Here is a 20254-nt window from a genome sequence, read left to right as displayed (position 1 = left end):
ATATGATTAAATGACTGAAAGAAATATATATAAGAATTGGAAGATCTATTATTCAATGGGATGTTGGAGATAATATGAAGCTATTAAGTATTGGTATGCATGGAATATTTCAAATATGTGAATAAACCATCAATACATTTCAAGGAAAATAGCTAAAAATAAATTCTATCACATGCAAAATAAAAAAATGCATATATGCATAAACATTTATATATTAATTCACCAGCATTGTTTTTTACAAACCGACAACCATATTAGTGGTTGACATTTAACTGATACAAAATACAAACTGCTGCACATATATGTTCAGTTCCTATCATAGACTGAAAATAGAAGATCGCCTCTAACCATGGCAAATAACATGCTAATTGCCATTTTCAAAAAGAATGTGTGGGTAACTGACAAAGCGCATATGATACACATAAATGTTCAAAGGGAAATAGATGCTTGTATCTCCATTGTTGTTCCAGCAGCATATTTAATCTCAGGTGTCTGAGGCCTGACTCTTCATCAATATGAGAGCAACACATCTCAAAACATCAGCCTGCAAAAGTGCGTCTGCAACAGTCTTTTGAATTTCAGAGAAGAGAAGACAAAACATTTCCAATTTTCTGCTCCATTCGGATTGATGATTCAATGATCTTGACGGACAGTTCCATTTGCAGAAATTGATGTCGATCCTTTTTCAAATCTGTAGTTGGACATTATAACATTTTACTCTTTATACAGATGAGCTAAGATTTTTAATTTTATGTCAAAGATAGCGTAAGCAAATACATGTTGATGTCCATATTATTAGTTATAAAAAAACCCCAGTAAAACATTGATTAATATGTAAAAGTGAATGTAAATATTCAAAGTAAAATTACAATAAGCAGTTAATAATTGGACAATTAAATTTGAGTAGAACGTAATGTATTTATAATTTATGATGACTAATTTTTCATATAAAACATATAGTAAAAAATGCTTTACCTCCTGAATTTGTTTTGGCTTGCCTATGTGTCACCATCTTCTATTGGAAAATTGATACTCCTTTTTTTATCGATTACACCACTCAGAGTTTTATCAAGCAACAGATCATGTTTTGATAGCATCATCTCAGAAGATTTTGTAATGAATGTTGCCTTGGCCGTGAGAGCTATAATTTCTCGAATATCTTCAGTTGTTACCATTGATAATGGTGAACCATTAGCTCTAAGTGCTTTTTCAATAGTTGGATACACAGCTCGGACAACTAACCTATTTTCAGTTTCTAATGCAACTTTCCATACAAATGTCTGTAAAAGTCTGTCAGCAATAACCTGTGGCAGCCATGTTGAATAAGAGGATCCCTGTTTATCCAATATAGTCTGACAATTCATTCCAAATAAAGATTTAGCAGGCTTTCCTGTCAAAGATACTCTAACACTGCCAGAAATGTCTTCAAGTTCAACAATAACATCATATCCATTCATCACAGAAACAGATGTCACCTAGATAGTTCAACTTCAAACGAAAAACTTAAAATTTAAGTAAAATCATAACTCCCATTGGGATCTCAGTATGATCATCAAACTCATTGCATTTGATTTTAGGTACAACCTCATCAGTTTGAGTTTTTTGTTACAGTTCTCACATACTTTGTAATACCATTCCTGCTCAAATTCAATTTTATTAATTGTCGCTGTTATAATAAACACCTAGCATGCAACCTGTTTTAACCAAACATAAAAGGTGGTGTTCAGTAACAATTTTTAAGTTTAATAGTAAAGAAATTGTCATTCTAGATTATAGATCAAGTTTAAAAGAGAATGTTTTCCTGGATCTCTGGTGTTGTGGGGACAATTGATTCTAAACAAAGTGGTTGGCTGGTTGCTCCTGTTTCTGATAACTGCATAAAGTTGAAAACCTAACCAATATAAGCAATACAAATAAGATGCTAGACCTTCCTGATTATAATAATAATGTGAATTTTGAGAAAGTACCTGATGTAAATGATGGCTTAGTTCCCAGCATAGAAACACCAAGAAACTCCCGATGTAGAAGGTAATCTGCTCCGCCATCCACCTCCCAACTGTAACTTTGTTGTGAAACTCATGGGGAAGGAACAGCACCAGAACAGCAGAGACTAGATATGCCACAAAGGACAGCTTTAAGGATCGTGTGACAGCTGCAGGGATCCCCATTTTGAAGCTAAAAAAGGGTGGTTCCTTTTGACTACTTGATCTTCATTGCAATTATTTTTTTCTGTACATTATACATCTATAGAGGTGTGCTCTTTGTTTCATATGGAAAAGGAAAAAGAAGTTGCATGGATATGCAATGCAAGCATTTTTTTTTTTTGCTACTTTGTGCAGCTTCGCCTCTATCTCAAAAGTCCCAAATCAATTGGCCATCACAAAGAAGCAAACAATAATTCAGGCTTTTGTGTATCAGAGGTAAATGAACTTTAAAAATAAAGAAAATGCATTCATGCATTTTGGCATATGTTGTAGGCATAAAGCAGTGGCTGATGTAAAGCTCACATACATGAATAGACTCTTGGCATTTGCAGTAAAAATATTTACACCTTACTTATTGAGTGTTCTTACACCTTCCTCTAAATATGTATTAAATTGAAGTGCACGCCAATTGTATTATGGCCAGTAGATAATGAAGTAAATCGTACCCTTGAGAGACATGGCAGCCTTTGTGTGGCTTTACATCACATAATGCCACTTGATGCATAGATTGTTAAACATAGCAAACGGCCAGATGAGTGATATATGCCTGGAAAAAACAATCAACATTAACCACAGTAGAAACCAAAAATACAATTTCTCAAACTTGCTCTATACTATAAAAGGGCAAATACATTGCCCGAATGGCCCATAATGCAGAGTTATAATGCAAACGCAGAGAGAGCTAACAAAGAATTCAAACCAATCAAAGGTAATTCAGATTATATAAGTATAAATAACATTATATAAGTATGATTAACCCACCACGACTATTAGTTAAAGGTAATTCATATTAGATTTTACACTAAGGTATTTATTACATTCATAGGTGAGTGATTGAGGAATCTATGTATAGAAGATATTCATCAAGATGCACCTCATGTGGCAAAACAGAGGAATATCAAGTCAGGAATAAAAAATCAACTCAAAAAATAACTCCAGACGATGCACAAAGCTGCAAACATGGCCTTTTGCTGACAAGTGAATAACTAGCCTTGAATTCCACCTCCTGCTTAAAAAAATTCTAACATGTTGGGTTAGTTAGTTTACAAGTCTACTAATCTTATATTGAGTGGGAAAGAAATCAAAGAATCTAATACGAAAAAAGTAACAGAAAAAAAAAACAACAGAACATTGCAGAATGGGAAAGCTTATCAAGTTATCAAACGCTAGAGAACTATAATAGTTCCATGCTAAACCAGATCATCAAATTTAACTGACGCTTGATTGGGTAATCACCAAATATCAGCTACTACTGATATTTGTTCCTCCACATTGGAACAGAAATTACAGAACTGCTTCCTTGCAAGAATGAACTGCTACAACTGCTAAAACTCATTAAAAACATTCACCCTTGATTTTAAAACTATAGGGTACAAAATTGATGGATTGGAGATGAACAAATGTACTAAATATTACACAAACCAGTGAGAGATGACACAATATAATGGACACAAGTAAAATGTTACAACAAAGGTCAGGGCTTCTAGCTTCATCCTCTCTCAATCCTCACAGGGAGAAAGGGGAACTTTACCAAAACCTAAACAAAACTCCAAATCCTTGAAATCTCCTCCCCGCCCGCCAGAATTAGCCAAGAAATTCAGTTAATAAGGTCAGGAGTAGCATTACCATTCCTCCTGAAAAGTACAAAGTAGCCCAAAACAGCACAAACAGCAGCCACCAGATTGCCCTCCTTCAACAAAATCTTGAACACTATCCCCACAATCTCTCTAGTGATCTTCCTGCCTTCGACCACCAAAGCTCTCCTGGGCTTCCCAAAGAAGGCCAAGAGAACCACAATTGCAATCCAAGTCACCACAGTGGCGGGCACCATCACGGCCAGCGCTGCAAACATGGAGAGCAGCCCGAAAACTGCGCCGAGGAGCACGGAGGCGTAGAGGGCCGGCCACCCAGATGACGACGGCGAAGGCTGGCCTTGTAGTTTGTACCACGAGAGTATGGATTTAAGGAAATTCCATGAGCTCGTTAAGAGGATCGCATAGACCAGCACAAAGATGCATACCCAGGTTCTCCTTTTGCTCATGATGCTGAGGAACACCAAGTAATACGAGGGCGGCGGCGCTGCTGTGTCTTGTTCTTCGCCATTGTTGTCTGCCATAAGGAGATCAACACCTGCCTGTGTCTCTGCCGGAGTTTCCTAGCTACCAACTGTATAAGTATCTGCGGGCTGCTCTGGGATTTTGGGTTTGGTCGGGTGATGATCTGGAATGCGTCGATTTATGGAAATGAAGTAGTATATATCATCTACACCAAGACAGGAAAAACATGGCAAATTATTGCATACATTGCAGGAGGTGAAACGCACGCACTTGAAGGGCGTGACGCGCTTTCTTAATCTAGGAGTTCCAGTTTTTTATTTTTTATTTATTTTGGAGTTTCTAATTTCGAAAAGGAATCCTTGGGAAAATGATATATATATGGCACGCCATTCCTAAATTCTTAAACTCCATATTCTCTAGGTGTTTGTGTGAAGAAAAGCAACTTGTGCATCTCTGTGGGCAACTCAACGATAAAAATGAGGCTACGGGTTGCCTTTGTTGAAAGAAAATTTGGAGTATATAACATTCTTTAAAAAGCAAAAAGAAAAGAAAAAGGGAGCATATACTTGGCACCTTCCAACAAGTTTCCCCTACATAGTTGTCAAAAAATAAAAATAAAAACAAGTTTCCCCTATACATTCTTCTGATCTTCACCTATAACTGTAACTCTATAAGCATACAAAGTTTTTTTTTTAAGGAACAAGCATACAAAGTTACCAATACATGGATTGTCAAAATTCTAGAAAATTATCGATAAATGGAAATGGATTCTATGTACCTAGCTACGGTCCTTTCCATATTACCATGTAGGTACATGAAATTGGATTCTATGTCATTATACTACTCTCAGGTCCGACATTGCTGCCAAGCGACCTTGGCGGCTGCTTAGGGCAGAATCAAAGAAAGGGCATCAAAAATTTTATGAGGGGTTTAACATATGTAGCTGCTGGCTAGTGGAACTCAAAACAAAAGCAAACAAACTTGTAGTCTTTTGACATGTGGCAGAGAGCGATAGTCATATGATTTTATCTCTAGACCTAGCTTCCATAATCACACTCCACCATTATTTTTTCCCATTTATGGATATATCCTACACTCCCACATTAAATTAGTACATGATTTATGAAAATTTCATTTAATTCTCAATCACTATCATAAAGATAAAATATATAAGTGCCAACGAGTTTTGGCTCAGTTGGCAAGGGTGGACTTGAGCTGTATCACCCACACAGGTTCGATCCCCGCTGCCAGCAGGCTTCGTTGGCTCGTGATCTGTAAATTCTCCTACCAAAATCCATTCCTGAGGGCTGTGTGACAGGTACGTGTCCGTTGTAAATCATTCAGGATTGAAGTTGTGGGTATGCCCTGACGATGGTGGTGTAGCGTAACTAAGCTCTCACCAAAACGTTTTGTAATAAAAAAAAGATAAAATATATAAGTGGATAGTGGATAGTGAGAAATAAATTGAAAGTTTCTTGATGCACCATGCGTCCTCTTATTATGTTTCTTCTCCTAAACGCTAGTACAACACTATTGCTCCAACGTCTCTTACTCTTGAATCTTTATCACCAAACTCACAAAAAAAAAAGTAATAAAGAAATTTTCCAACCTCATCAAGTCTTTATATATGTTTTAGTTAAAGAAACAAATGTTTTTATAAAATAAGCATTATGAAAATTTGGACAATGTCCTGAACTACAATGTATTCCAATGAGTTTGTAGAAAATCAAATTATTATATGTCTATTTACTGTCAAATCGATAGTTGGGCACGCAAAACAAATTTGACCGGGACATGAAATAGGTCAGGTTTGGCCCTGAGTACTCTTAATCATTTTACAAGTTAAAGGTAGATGTTGATACAACAAATTGTTTAAGGTATGGTAGAAACAAACTAGCGAAAAAAATCTTAGCTCCATTTCAAAAAAAAAAATCTTAGCTCTAAAACTTAATTTTGAGTTTGGACACGGGCAAGATTAATTTGGATAATCTATTATTACAATTGGTATCCCAGAATATATGTACAATCCAGACTATAAGTATGGCTTAAAAAGAAAATTAAATGATTAAGTACTTCTCTAGCTAGCTCATGAAGTCCTCTAGTAATTGGTGAACCATCAGTCTCAATAAACTCATAAACTCGCAGTCAGATAAAACGCTAGCACATCGCCGCTTAGATCCCTAGTCCATCTAGGTTGCATTCAGGCGGGGTTCCGACGCTGTTCTTGATCCCTCCCCTCTATGTCTCCCTCCCCATGAAAAACCTTGATTCATTTACCCAAAAGTTTTCTAAAAAGCTCGCTATTGCGAGTCAGGATGTATTCAACATCTCGAGTGTCCATGACGACGACGGCTCGGCGGGTTTTGGCCAAGCATTCTTCCTAGCGTGGCCGGTGGCTTCGAAAAGGGTATCGGCATTGGATCTATGTTTCCACTTTCGTCATATCTGGACGTTAGAGGGATCGTTCAATGTGTAAGCAAGACCCCCTGATCGGTTTCTTTTCGCTTTCAACCGTGGTAAGGATGCAAATAAAGTGATCAATGGAGAACACTGGTACTATGCTAGGGCTCAAGTCGTTTTTCAAGAATATGATGGCGTTGTAGACATCCTCTCTATTCCAATGGATCACATGTACTTTTGGGTTTATCTAAAGAATTTCCCGCCCAAATTTGAGAAGCCAAATCGTATCAAAACGGTGACCATGGTTGCTGGTAAATTCCTCTATTGGAATGATAAGGAATGGAGAGCCTCTTGCAAAATAAAGGTTAGGGTTTCTCACAGCCTCGACCGTCCTTTTGTGATGAAGAAACCGGTTAAGTTCTAGGATATTGTTGCGAAAGAGATTTTCTTCCACTATGATAAGCTACAAGGATGATGTCAGATGTGCAATCTAATATGGCATGAGGAAGGGCAATGCTACAAGACTCCATTTATAGGGTTGGTGAGTACCTCAGCAAAACCTGGTCTGCCGAATCTATCAACCTTACTGTCTGATTCAGGTTTGGCTCTCAAGCATGGATTGTTTCGGATGTCCATTCTACCTATAGTGTGCATCCAATGTTTGATTTACATGTTAGTAGCTCAAATAGCCAAGCTTCTACGAAGCCTTATCGTTTCCGCAAACTGGTGGTGCTAATCGAAAGAATGTTTTTGAAACTATTGATAATAGCTCGCACTTGTTCCTTTTAACTGTAATCAGGAGCATATGATAGCTAGAGATGGAACTTTGTCAGGTTTATCCAGTCAATTACCACTTGAAAGTGAGTTGTAGATGTGTGGAAGTAATTCAGATTGAAACAAAACCAATTACAGAAGCATCTTTCGTTTGTAAAATTGAAAAAAGTTCATTGTGTTATTTATAAGAGATATCATATACTTATTTACAAAGCTTGCCAGGTGCAGAGGTTTGCACCAATAGTTTTGGTGCATATCTATTTTTACATTACTTTTCGATTGAATTTTCTCATCTTCACCGTCTAATACCTAGATAATAGTGTAGATCATTTCTGAAAAATTTCAATTAATTTGGTAATCGTTAAAGCCTTCAAAATAGAAAAACAAATTAACGGATTGAATTCTATCAAATATGAACCGTTCATGTTTTTAATAGAAAAACACAATTTTAAGGGTCTTAACAATTACCAAATTGGTTGAAATTTTGCAGAGATGATATACACAATATTATCTAGATACTAGACGGTGGAGATGACGAAATTCGATCGAAACGTTGTTCAAAAATAGAATTCTGCACCCATACATGAGAAAATGTGTACTTATTTATTTATTGGTATTGGTGCGGACTTCAGAACATCTGTACTTATTTATTTATTGGTGTTGGTGCGGACCTGAGAAAATATGTACTTATTTATTTATTTATTTTTACAATTCCTCTATAATCCTATATAACATACCACAATAAAACAGGTGTGAAGGTGGGGATTGGGAAAAAAAACTTTGCAGAAGCACGTAACAGCAAGGTGCATTAGTTATACGTATATCTATTGTGCTAAGATTATGTAATTAATGAAATCTCACTTTAGGTTGCTGGCCGCGCTTTGCGCTGGCTTGTAGTTTTGTTTAATTGTCTTAATGATTCGATTAGTTATCTCGTATATTTGTTGTGAGTGTGTAGATATAATGTGAGTTATAATTCGAATTATTTTGTTTATAGTGGGCAACCTCAGAAGATATTCTTTCATTGCAATTTAATGGGTAACAAGCTCGTGCTTCTTTTATAAAAAAAATGAAAGTTATTCTATATGCATAATTAAACTCTGTTTATATTGTCGAAATGGAAAGATACATTGTCTACTAATGAAAATCGCTCGATGAAGGATCATATGGTTAATGAGGTGTGCATTTTGCTCTGAGAAGGCCTTGAATTGTCTACTAATTTCGTCATGTATGGAGTTTTGCAAGGGTGTCGATTCGATTCATTACATCATTAGCCCAGTTGTGGATATTGTTCTCCATGCGACGAAGATAGACGACCAAACTCCAAAGATTCGATGTCGTTGTGCTCTGGTGGAACATGTGATTTCTAGGTCTCCCTTTGAAACCTAAAGGTTAGAACGGTACCTATGTAGTCACCTATGGTAGGAAATGAAGAGACATGTGGTCTCTCATGAGATGGAAGTTGTGAACGTTGGGATCCAAGAGGGAAAGTAGGAGGACCAACATCAGGATAAGGATCAACAGAAAATCTACTATCATGATATTGAGAGATAGATCGCCTGTTGTTCTCTTCATTGGAATGTTACATATTACAATTAAGATATATTTTATGAAGAATCATCACACAAAAATATGATGGAAAGGATGAGAGGGATAAGAATTAGATTGATAAAAATGTAAACACATGAGTTAATATTACATTGTGGTTGAAGAAATAAAAAACTACGAATATTGTCTGTTAGGTTTTTTGGAAAGTAGTAGACATCACTGTACATTATGTTTTAGCACAGATTTAGCTAAAATAAACAACTTCAATCTTTTTTTTTATAAGTGTGTCTCTTCTTCGACAATAGTTGTTGCAGTTATTTTTCAATGATTATTAAAGGATCGTTGGTTATTCAACTGTTTAGTTTGTTGATTCGATGTATAATATGCATTTCTGTTTTAGTAAGACAATTCGATATTATTGTTAAAATAATTGACAATGGTGATAGAAAATATTCCTCTAACCATTGGGTAGAGGCGTAGATCATTTATAAATAACACAGAGACTTAAGGGACTATTGGATGATTTATTATCTGCATACTAGCAGAAGGATTGTTTTTTTTTAATTTATTAATATGGGTAATTCTTTGCCTTGTGGGTAATTCTTCTTCTTCTTCTCTTGCTTCTTCCAATTCATGGTCGTACTACAATTTACAAGAATGTGCTTGCTAGCTTACAAGCATTAATTCTAGCTTAATAAACATGTAGGTAACTGGCTTGGTAGTAGTGGTACTATCTGGTTTACCGGTCATGTGTCATCAAACATGTTGAGCACAGTGTAGATTTAACTTATTTAGTTTGAACAAAATATTTGGAAAAGTTTAACAATACACATAAACTACCATTGTTATTATGCCTTGATTAGACATACGATGCAACTCAAACCGCTAGTATGAGGGCTATGTCAAGAATAAAGGAGGGAGTAAAGTATAACTCATCATCGGTGTTCAAATTATATCCTTCGATTTTTTCTAGTCAATCAATGACTAATGAAAAAGTTATTTTAATTTCCTAGTACTGCTCGGATTGGATCAGGAGATCGACTTAAATACTGCTGAATCCTACAAGGAGTTGTACTGCTCGATCTATCTCTCCCTATATATGTTGGGAGAATCATCGGACGCATAAAAAAGCTCATTTGTCTGAAAGCTTACAAGACTCTAGCTACTTATAATTATATAATGGCAACAACTGTAGAGAGCGACGATCCAATTGTCAGAATAGATCTCGGAACAACCTATTCCTGCGTGGGCGTTTGGCAACACGATTGCATAGAGATTATAGCCAATGATCAAGGCAACAGAACTACACCTTCCTATGTTGCTTTCACTAATACATGACATTTGATCGGTGATGCCGCTATGAACCAAGTCAACATCAACCCAATGAACACAATTTTTGGTAAGAAGTAAGATGTAAGAGAGTAGAACTATTCGATTTACAACTAAAATATGTAGAGTAATGCTATTAGTATTCTATGCTACATTAGACTTAGATGAAAAATGTCTGTCTATGTCAACAAGTTAACACAACAATTCTGACTAGACTTAAATATGTAACTCGGACATATGATCTTCCGTTAGCTAAATTGTATATATAATTATATCCAACTGAATATGCTTTTGTTTTACCATGTTTCAAGCGTAAAGAGATTGATCGGAAATAACTTTAGTGATGAATGTGTTAAGAGTGATATGAAATTATGGCCTTTTAGGGTTCGTGATGTGGGTGACAAGCCCATAATTGTTATCGACTACAAGAATAAAAAGATGTTATTTGCTGCTGAGGAAATATCTGCAATGGTTCTTAGTAAGATGCGTGAAATAGGATAGACCTACCTTGGAATGATAGTAAAGACTAAAGAATGTTGTCATAACCGTTCTGGCATACTTCAATAATGTGCAGCGACAAGCGACAAAAGATATTGGTGTGATCGGAGATATGAATGTTGTTGTGAAATTTTAATTAAAACTCGTAAACGCATGAATCGTCGTTAGTATAATGTGCAAATACGAGGTCATTCTAAATAGGAATAAAGAATCGATTTAATCCAAACTCAATTGATTTATACTAAGAACATAAGACAACCGACAGAGGTATAGAGAGGGTAATTGATGTTGGGCTATTCGGGAAGTCGAGTTTGGGAACGATTACAAGATGGGTTGGGCAATTACTTTGTCTACGGTTGGCTGTTCGTGTGGCTCCATAATTATTTTCATGTCGATTGTTTCTTTGGCGTTTGTCAGGGCCAGGTATGTTCGTTAAGCTCTGACTATTGGTGGATGTGAGGTTTGAGTTTGCATGGATATCGATTATGGAGATTAGCCAGGTATTTATTTCTTAGTTAATTGTTTTTGTGGTGACGGATGGTTGCTCTTGATTTTGTTTTATCATGCATATGTTTATTATTCGTTTTGCTGTGTCTAATGACTTTGGTTCCTGCAAAAAAAAATTTAATCATCACTGACGTCCCTTACGGTATGGGTTTATTGTCAATTTGCCAGTAAGATAATGAGTGAATGCTGAGTTTAGAAGAATGATTTGTTTCCTTTTATGTTTTGAGGCCTAGTTGTCATTTTTATTTTTTTGGTAGAGAAAAACAATAAAGAAATAACAATCTGATGGAAAGAAAATAGAAACAGTAATAGAATTAGAGCAGTTTTCAGTTGAAGTCAATCCAATTGTGATAAACAACAATGAGACTAACTCTTATTTAGATTTGAAATGCACATTAATTGTAGTAGGAAGGGTAGACTATGCTAGAATGATTTGCTACATGTGCTGATGTGCATTTCCATTTGTTCAATTATTTACTATTCTTAGTATGAGCAGTTTGTAACCAAAAGACTCATTGACATAATTTGTTATTACACACACATAGCATAGCAAATGTGTTGTCCTCGAATTCAGAATTGGCATTGTGTGGCTCTCAAGTTGGGTATGAACTAGCAGGTTTAGGCTATGAATTTTCTTTATGTAGCAAAGCATTTTCAACTGTTGGGTATCTACAGCCTAATTGTTAATGGGACAACCCTAGTTATTTAGCCTTCTATAACCACTTCATGTCCAATGTGTGAGCATGACCATTTCAGTTTTGGCAGATGAATGCTTATAAGGCCAAAGTGAAAAGACTTGATGGCACATAGAGCTGGTCTAAATGCATTACTACAAATCTACAATCAATTCAGGTACCTAACTCCAATAATTTTCTATACCATGATTACTTTCTAGGTAGAGGGCAGAGGTTTTATTGGCGGTTCATGACATCATCATAATTTTTGAACCATGTTATTGACTGTTATGCGTTTTTGACCTTCAGTCTAACCAATACATATTAATAAATTTGGGTTTATAGTTACAAAATCACGCTCTGCATGTTTTAAGCTTATATATATACATATAAGCATATTTAACAAATTTAGTGCAGGTAAATGAATGATTTAAAATAAAATTCAATCAGAAACATTTGGTCCCGTCAATTCTAACTATATTTGTAATTTACATATAAATGATATTTGGTCTGGGAGAATAACCAATTGTCACACTTTTACACTTTTGGAATTGATAAAAATACTTTTTTATTATTACTGATCCATTTTGTCCTTTGATATGAGTTTTTCACTTTTTTTTATTTCAACTGACATTTTTCTTTTTCTTTTTTTCTTGAACAGTTCATTCTTCAACTAAAATATTGAAATATGTTAAAGAGAGGCAGAGAGAGAAAGATATGAAGGAGTTGCGGCATGCCTGTAGACACAATCCTGAAAGCAGATTACGTAAATAGTTTCCTTTTGACTACTTGATCTTCATTGCAATTATTTTTTTTCCTGTAAATTATACATCTATAGAGGTGTGCTCTTTGTTTCATATGGAAAAACAAAAAGAAGTTGCATGGATATGCAATGCAAGCATATTTAATTTTTTTGCTACTTTGTGCAGCTTCGCCTCTATTTCAAAAGTCCCAAATCAATTGGCCATCACAAAGAAACAAACAATAATTCAGGCTTTTCTGTATCAGAGGTAAATGAACTTTAAAAATAAAAGAAAATGCATTCATGCATTTTGGCATATGTTGTAGGCATAAAGCAGTGGCTGATGTAAAGCTCATATACATGAATAGACTATTGGCATCTGCACTAAAATGTTTACACCTTACTTATTGAGTGTTCTTACACCTTCCTCTAAATATGTATTAAATTGAAGTGCACGCCAATTGTATTATGGCCAGTAGATAATGAAGTAAATCGTACCCTTGAGAGACATGGCAGCCTTTGTGTGGCTTTACATCACATAATGCCACTTGATGCATAGATTGTTAAACATAGCAAACGACCAGATGAGTGATATATGTCTGGAAAAAACAAACAATATTGAGTATTCTTACACGGAATAAAATAATGTGATAATTTGCTGGGGTGATTCAGGTTTTGGTATACATCCATTATAACTTTTCAAAATATACAACTATATAGCTCAAAATAAATACACAAGTAAAACTACAAACTTACTGGCAATTGACCAACTATTTAGAAAGACATACATATATAAGGGTCCCTAATCTTAGATAACAATTTTGTTAATACATGTAAAGGAAACATGAAGACTGATCGAGTTAGTAACGATCGAATATTAACAGTTCTTTTTTCTTTTTACTCATGCATTCTGAGTTCTGAATTTAATAGAATAACAAGTTTATCAAAGCCTCTTTTTTTTTCTGAATAAGTCTATGATGATTTCCAATATACAGTGGCCCCAAAGATTGGCAGTACAATGACAACCCTATAAGCTGGTCATTATTAAACGCCATTAGGTGGACAACTAAGCTTTTGAAATCATTTCATGGGCCGCCTCTTTTTTTCGGAAGTGTCTTTGGTCTGTCAGTTATACTTCAATGTTTTCTAAACAAATAATTAAAAAAAGGTGCAGTTTGTTTGCCTGTGTACGTTGTTGCAGTCAGTCCTTACTTCTAGACTTCGGTAATATAGTTAGCTTGCCCTTTTCATTTCCCTGTGTGTTTGTTTGGTTTTTTGGGGTTGGTGTTTGGAGTGCTAAATTTTTCAAGTTATATGGCTTTTTGTGTTCCATAGTTCTGTGTCTCCTGCAGTTTGGATTCCAAGTTGTTATTTACAAGAATTCGAACGTACAATGCACATATCAACTTAACATTTTCATATTATACTATATTTAAAATTCTTATCTTTGGCATTTGAAACTTCCTATTAATTTCTTAATCTTTTCTTCTGAAATTAATTTAGAAAATAGATAAAAAAAAGAACATTGTTGTCTCAACTCCTGACTGTTGTTGCAGTGAATCAATTGCAACTATAAGATAGGTAACTCAATCAACGTAGATGTACTTTATAATTTTTTGTGCTCTTCTATATCTAGATTGTTAGTAACAGACACACTGACAATTAGCTATAGCTTCTCTAATCTTTATGCTCCTCTATATCTATATTGTTAGTAACAGTAAAAGATTTACTTGGTCGGTTTCTTTAGATGACTTAGAGTTTGAGTTTCTGCCGATTTTAGCTGAAAGCTTAATTTATCGTAATGAAGTTGGTCACGAGCACCTATCTATTGCTATTAACTATTTGTGGTTACATGTTCCTTATCAATTGAATGACTTTATGTACTTCTTTCGTTAAATTTAATCTAGGAAATTAAACATACATTGCAGTAGATCACAACCATATGTAGTAGCACTCCTGGATGGTTTTTAAACATCCATTATGGAGCATTCATATGTTCAATGCTAATGTTAAAATTCTCCTGTTTCTATTCAAGCTTTTTATTCATGTAAGTGTCAGTTCCTTCAGTGCTTTATTGTTTTAGGTACATCGCACGATTTGGAACTAATTCCCCCCCCCTGAATTTTAAATCAATGCATTTTACATAATGAAAAAAAAATGTAGCTATCAAGCAACAAATTTTAACAAGCTTCGGTATTTGTATGATCACACACCAGGAGCCTTTTTAATTGAGAAATCTTCAGATCAGACTCCAGTACACGACAAGTTTATTTTTTTTACTTAAGGAGTATTCATGTATTACAGTGATGTTGGTATTTTTTTTTGAAAGTAAAAAAACAAAAAACATTTCTCAATATGCCTGCTTCAATGAAAATAAACTAATAGCTATCCACCTACTTTCCGTTTTTTGTGATGCATGATTGTAACGTAATATCTTGCAGCTGTAATAGTGTTGCGATTTGAATACCGCCAGTGTTATTAATCTTGCAGTCCATAATTTAGTGTTGGGATAGATATAATACCATGTGAAGGTCTATTGTTCTATGTTATATTATGAGGTTACAATATGTTGTTTATGTTTACAAGGGTTATTGAAGGAAATGTATGTGGATATATTTGTAGGTTGTTACACTTCTTCCTGCCAGAGTTTTTAAAGGTGTATTTGAATTGGAAGTGTATATATTTGAGGAATCATGGGTCAACCTCAAGGTGGTGCAGAAGCTCAATATATGACACTTAGAGGTACTTATGTCGGTTATGATGTACATGTGATATCTCTTCCGATATTTTACTTTTTAGAGAAAATTAGAGTTAAACTCAATAATGGAGCACATTTTTAAATCTAAACCCACATCTATTTTTCTTTCATTCTACACCCAAAATCATTTATTATTATTAATTTTTATTTTTGTATAAGTCTAATATACCCTTCTAACATATAAAAGATTATATTAAATAATTTTCCTAATTTTAGGTTTTTAAATCAATTTTGAATGTGAAGCTTATCAATTGTATCCATAATTATTTTATTATATTTAATTCATACTGCTAACATCAATGTGTATATATATTCATCACAAATTTCAATTTTACAACTTCTTATTCTTCTTCTATCAATTCCATTTTGCAAAATTTTACACCAATTATTATGTTTCAAGCAATAGGAGCTAGTCATCATATAATCATTCATATGAAGGTATATAAGGTACCAAACGATCTTGATTCAGTAAGTATTTCTCATCGTGAGGTACATATTGTTCTTGTTGAATTATCTTTTTTTCCTTCTTGTTAGGTATATTGTCACATTAATCCATTGTAAGAGGTATTAAACAATATTATGGACAAGAATCATAGATATATAGATACACTATAACATCTAATAAAGAGGCATATTAAACTTCCCTTATATATTGTCTTCCTCAATAAAAGTTAGATTTCTATAGATTGAACATATATATTTATGAACTAGGAATTCTACATGAACCTTCTAAATAGATATGCTTCTCATTCTTAGGTTGTAATTAAAGAGATACCTACTAACTAGGTTAAACATTTAAAGTCCCACATACCTTTAATTTAAGTTATTTAATAGATGAATAAAACTTAAAAAATCAGAAAAAAGACTATGATATAACAAAGTTCTCCAAGTTAACAACCTGATCGAAATCTTAAATCACCAAAATATAAGTTTTACATTCATTATCTTAAGGTATTTGAATATAATCTATTGGTAATAATGATGAGTTACAATGAAACTTGCAAAATCGTATTCAATCTATAATTAAGGTAAAAAACATTTAATACTAAAGTTGACTAATTAGAGTTAAATAGTGGCAATATGTAATTTTTGTTAAAACGAAAGACAATTTAGTATCTTATTTGACAATACTTGAGTAAAAATATAGTTAAATAATAGGTGGGTTTATTTTAAAAGCATGCACCAAAAATGGGTATGAAATGAAATACCCCTACTTTTTAACTACAACACGATATTTGCCCCAATCATGTACCTTTTACCCTATTACGTGTTCTATAACTAGGAGACACTTATTCAGAATGAGAAAAGTAATCGTGATGAACTGATCAATGTATATGGTACCGAGTTCAACGATGATTGTGAGAAAGGCTAGGTGGGAGTCAATCTCAAAGAAATAAGCTTTTAAGAAAACCAATTGGACGTGTGGAAGTTTGTTCTTTCAGCAAGCGGTGTGGATAGGTTACTTAATTTGTAATCAATGTAGATTAATATTCTTGCAATTATACAACTGCATCCTAGATTGGGCAATGATATCAAATGTATGCCTGCAACTTCACTTATGACATGTAACTATTGTGTATTATAGATGTTATGTGTTATACAATAAGGGATGTTGTAGGCCTGTAACTTAGACTGTCAACTACAACTCCATCTACTTCAATATAAAGCTCTATCTTCTATTGTGACTACAATTTGCTACATTTTGTGATTATAAATTTACTCCTGCATTATAGTATACATTCATGTTATATATTTGTTGTGTTTCAGCAATTCATAGTTATGACCACATTCATTACTTCTGACTGACATAATTTTATTTCATAAAATAATACTGATAGATTGTTGGTAAAAACATCTATAATAAACCCTGTAAAACATCATCGTTAGTATAGAATAAGCAGGGATCGTTCTTTCCGGGGAATTGAAGGGAACTCTAAACTTTTAGTGTTAACAAATAATGGGGGTTTGAGATTAATTATTAACTACTAAAATAAAACCTAAATTACTATTTACATGATCGACTTCTCTTTAACAAACTTAAACCAAATTTACCAATACACCACATAATTACAAGTTCGAACCTATCATGCCTTCTAATTTGACCAATTACATATTTTTTAGACACCAATACAATTAGAGCCTTAGGGGATCATCTAATCATGCAAGATTTCAATTAACATTTAGATTGACTTAGGGCCTAATCTAAATTTGCATGCAATCAAATTCAATAACACTTAGAGTAGAAATCAAACAAGATTACATTTAAGCATCAAATCTTTGTTGGAGACATGTTTCATGTGTGGCGTCACCCACCATGATTTCACATGCAAATTTCCAGAATTTTTACCACTTTTAATCAACACAAACCGAACCTACTTAGGGCATGATTCGATTTGTGTCAATATGGTTGATGAATCTAGCACTCAAACACAATCTTAGGGATTGCATCCAACCACTAAATTCATATGCACATATCTGAAAATTATCTAAAAGTATGAGAAAGATGATTAGAACACAACAATAGAAATACAAACTCATTAATTATAAGAACATAGATTCGGCATAGTCTCAAAAAAATATCAAATACAATCTGAAAATTTTAAAACAAATACAAAACCAATATTTCCACATAAACAACAACTTACAATCTTTATAGACAAAGAATTGTAGATTAACACAAATAGACGAAGCCATGGAGATGAGTTGCGAGAATCACACGTTGTAGAAACCTTGGAGGTGTGTCTTCAATGGTGAAACTCGGTGGAGATGATGATGGTTTTGGGGTGGACGGCTCGGCTAATTTGTGAGGGAAGTTTATGGTGGTGTTTTGGTAGAGTTTTGGCTCTTGAATGGTAATGAGAAGTGATCATATTTGAGAGGTGAAGCCATGTATATATAGAGGAAAGATGGAGGGTTTGAAATTGTTTCTTTCTTCCTATAATAATGCCATGCTTTAATCCCTTAAAACATGAAAAGTTTTATTCCCTAAAACATGCCATGTTTTATTCCCTAAAACATGCCATGTTTTATGCCTTTAATGATCATCTTCTATTTAATTGTTGCATAACTTGGCTCCATCTTTTTTTCTTTAATTATCTCTTCAATCCAATCTGAAAATAAGAAAATAAAATCATAAGTAAGAGATAATTAGTTTCAAAACCTAACAAGGATTCCTAGTCAAACTAGGACTCTAAACCAATTATGCGTTTTAACTCATGTAAGCACAAAAATGCATCCAATACTGCTCAAGACTCTTACTACGACTGAATGACTTAATAGTACAACAATATGGGCTAAGCAAAGTACAAATTGAGGTAAAAACATGTTAAGAACGTCGCACAAAGTGCTCCTATTAACTACCCCACACTTGGCTTTTGCTAGTCCCTTAGCAAAACAAAACTAAATGAGATACTATTGCCCCTAAATGATTGTCTCAGAATCTCAAAACACATAGTTTTCAAGTTTAAGCATTTAAATGTAAGCACATAAATTCCAAGTTTCATAAACATGCTTCATAGTATGAATTAGTCAGATATGAGACAATAAGCATTTAACATGTTTAGTCAATCCAATCCTCCTCACAAGGCATACTCTCTTTTTTTCACTCAAATTCATGGTTATCATTCACACATAAGTATATGCAAGAGAAAGGATATTAAGGCATCAAATAACTTGCATATTTTAACAAATGAAAGCACTTTGTGAATAACATAGGAAAACCTCATTTAACAACTAAGTGCACAAATGGACCAAAACCATATACTCAACTCTTGTGATCATCTCCACAAACCAAGATTTGCTCATTTTAAGAATCATTAGGATCATTAGATAAGGTAAATGTTTAGGCGTAGCTAAAGCCATGGAATATCAAGGAATCACAAAGGTAATCATATAGACTTAGCAGAGTAAACATCATCCTTATGACACCACACACCATCAGGGGCCGAATATAACAAGTTGGGCACAATCATCATTCTAACCACAAAGTGAACATGGACAAAGGTAAAGTAAAAATTTTTAGACCTTCAATTACAACTCAACTCCAAATCACAAATGAAAGACAACATAACATTTTTTCTTTTCTTGCCGAGTTCATCATTCTTTTTTTTTCTTTTTCTTGTTTTTTTTTTCGGCAATGCTTGCTTAAAAGCTTGTTGATTTTTTTTTCAAATGTCTTCCACCCCACACTTATTTCATGTATCATCACAACATCATCTCAATAAGAATTCTGCCAAATCTATAGGACAAGGTAGAGGTAACTATACTAAGCATGGAGATAACATAGGTGATGAATAAAAGGCTCAATGTAGGCTCAAATGTGGTTTAACTAAGGGGTCCCAAACATGGCACATATAAGGATAAATGGTTGTTTGGCTAAAGTGGTGGTATTCCTAGAAATGATCCATAAATCATTTTCAAAATCAGAGCATTTTATGACTTAAATGTTTCAACAATCACAAAAGTGAGTTCTAGTAAATTCTAGAGTCCATTAAAAGCTATGACACATAGTTATTGAATATGCAAAGAATAGTGATGTTCATGAATAATCACGAAATTTTAAATTACATCTCATGAAAAAAAAGTACATATAGGCTCAAAAACTCACTGGTTGTTATGGACTTTAAACTGACCAAAACATGTATGTCATAATCAATCAATCCAAATCTCACATGTTCATACTAAATCCACATCATCAATGAAACTTACAATTCAATTCGTATGAAATGCAAAACCATCATCTATGCATTTTAGAGACATAATCA

At 34.0% G+C, this 20254-nt stretch overlaps 2 protein-coding genes and 1 long non-coding RNA gene across 3 annotated transcripts in view; 1 reads left to right on the top strand and 2 right to left on the bottom strand.

The window, feature by feature from the left end:
- Positions 1 to 20254, top strand: part of LOC126800293 (uncharacterized) — a 29746-nt gene that overhangs the window by 5485 nt on the left and 4007 nt on the right. The gene's annotated exons all lie outside the window — the stretch shown is intronic.
- On the bottom strand, positions 233 to 3430 carry LOC126800290 (uncharacterized). The gene is made up of 3 exons (XM_050527621.1): positions 1968 to 3430; positions 976 to 1352; positions 233 to 691 (listed from the first exon to the last, which is right to left on the bottom strand). Exons 1-2 carry the CDS (start codon positions 2166 to 2168, stop codon positions 999 to 1001), a joined length of 555 nt encoding a protein of 184 aa, XP_050383578.1. The 5' UTR covers positions 2169 to 3430; the 3' UTR covers positions 233 to 691; positions 976 to 998.
- LOC126800291 (uncharacterized) lies at positions 3569 to 4477 on the bottom strand. Its single transcript, XM_050527622.1, has one exon. It carries the CDS (start codon positions 4318 to 4320, stop codon positions 3802 to 3804), a length of 519 nt encoding a protein of 172 aa, XP_050383579.1. The 5' UTR covers positions 4321 to 4477; the 3' UTR covers positions 3569 to 3801.

The sequence above is a fragment of the Argentina anserina genome, chromosome 6 (assembly GCF_933775445.1).
Source record: "Argentina anserina chromosome 6, drPotAnse1.1, whole genome shotgun sequence".
Classification (NCBI taxonomy): domain Eukaryota; kingdom Viridiplantae; phylum Streptophyta; class Magnoliopsida; order Rosales; family Rosaceae; genus Argentina; species Argentina anserina.
Note: the sequence above shows the minus strand (reverse complement) of the source record. Positions and strands in the feature narration are given on the sequence as shown.

Bases quoted from the DNA above. Each gene is read 5' to 3' on its own strand.
- LOC126800290 (XM_050527621.1), bottom strand. From the start codon at position 2,168: ATGGGGATCCCTGCAGCTGTCACACGATCCTTAAAGCTGTCCTTTGTG. The intron at 1,353-1,967 runs GTACTTTCTCAA...ATGAATTGTCAG, and splicing joins TAAGCCATCATTTACATCAG to ACTATATTGGATAAACAGGG.
- LOC126800291 (XM_050527622.1), bottom strand. From the start codon at position 4,320: ATGGCAGACAACAATGGCGAAGAACAAGACACAGCAGCGCCGCCGCCC.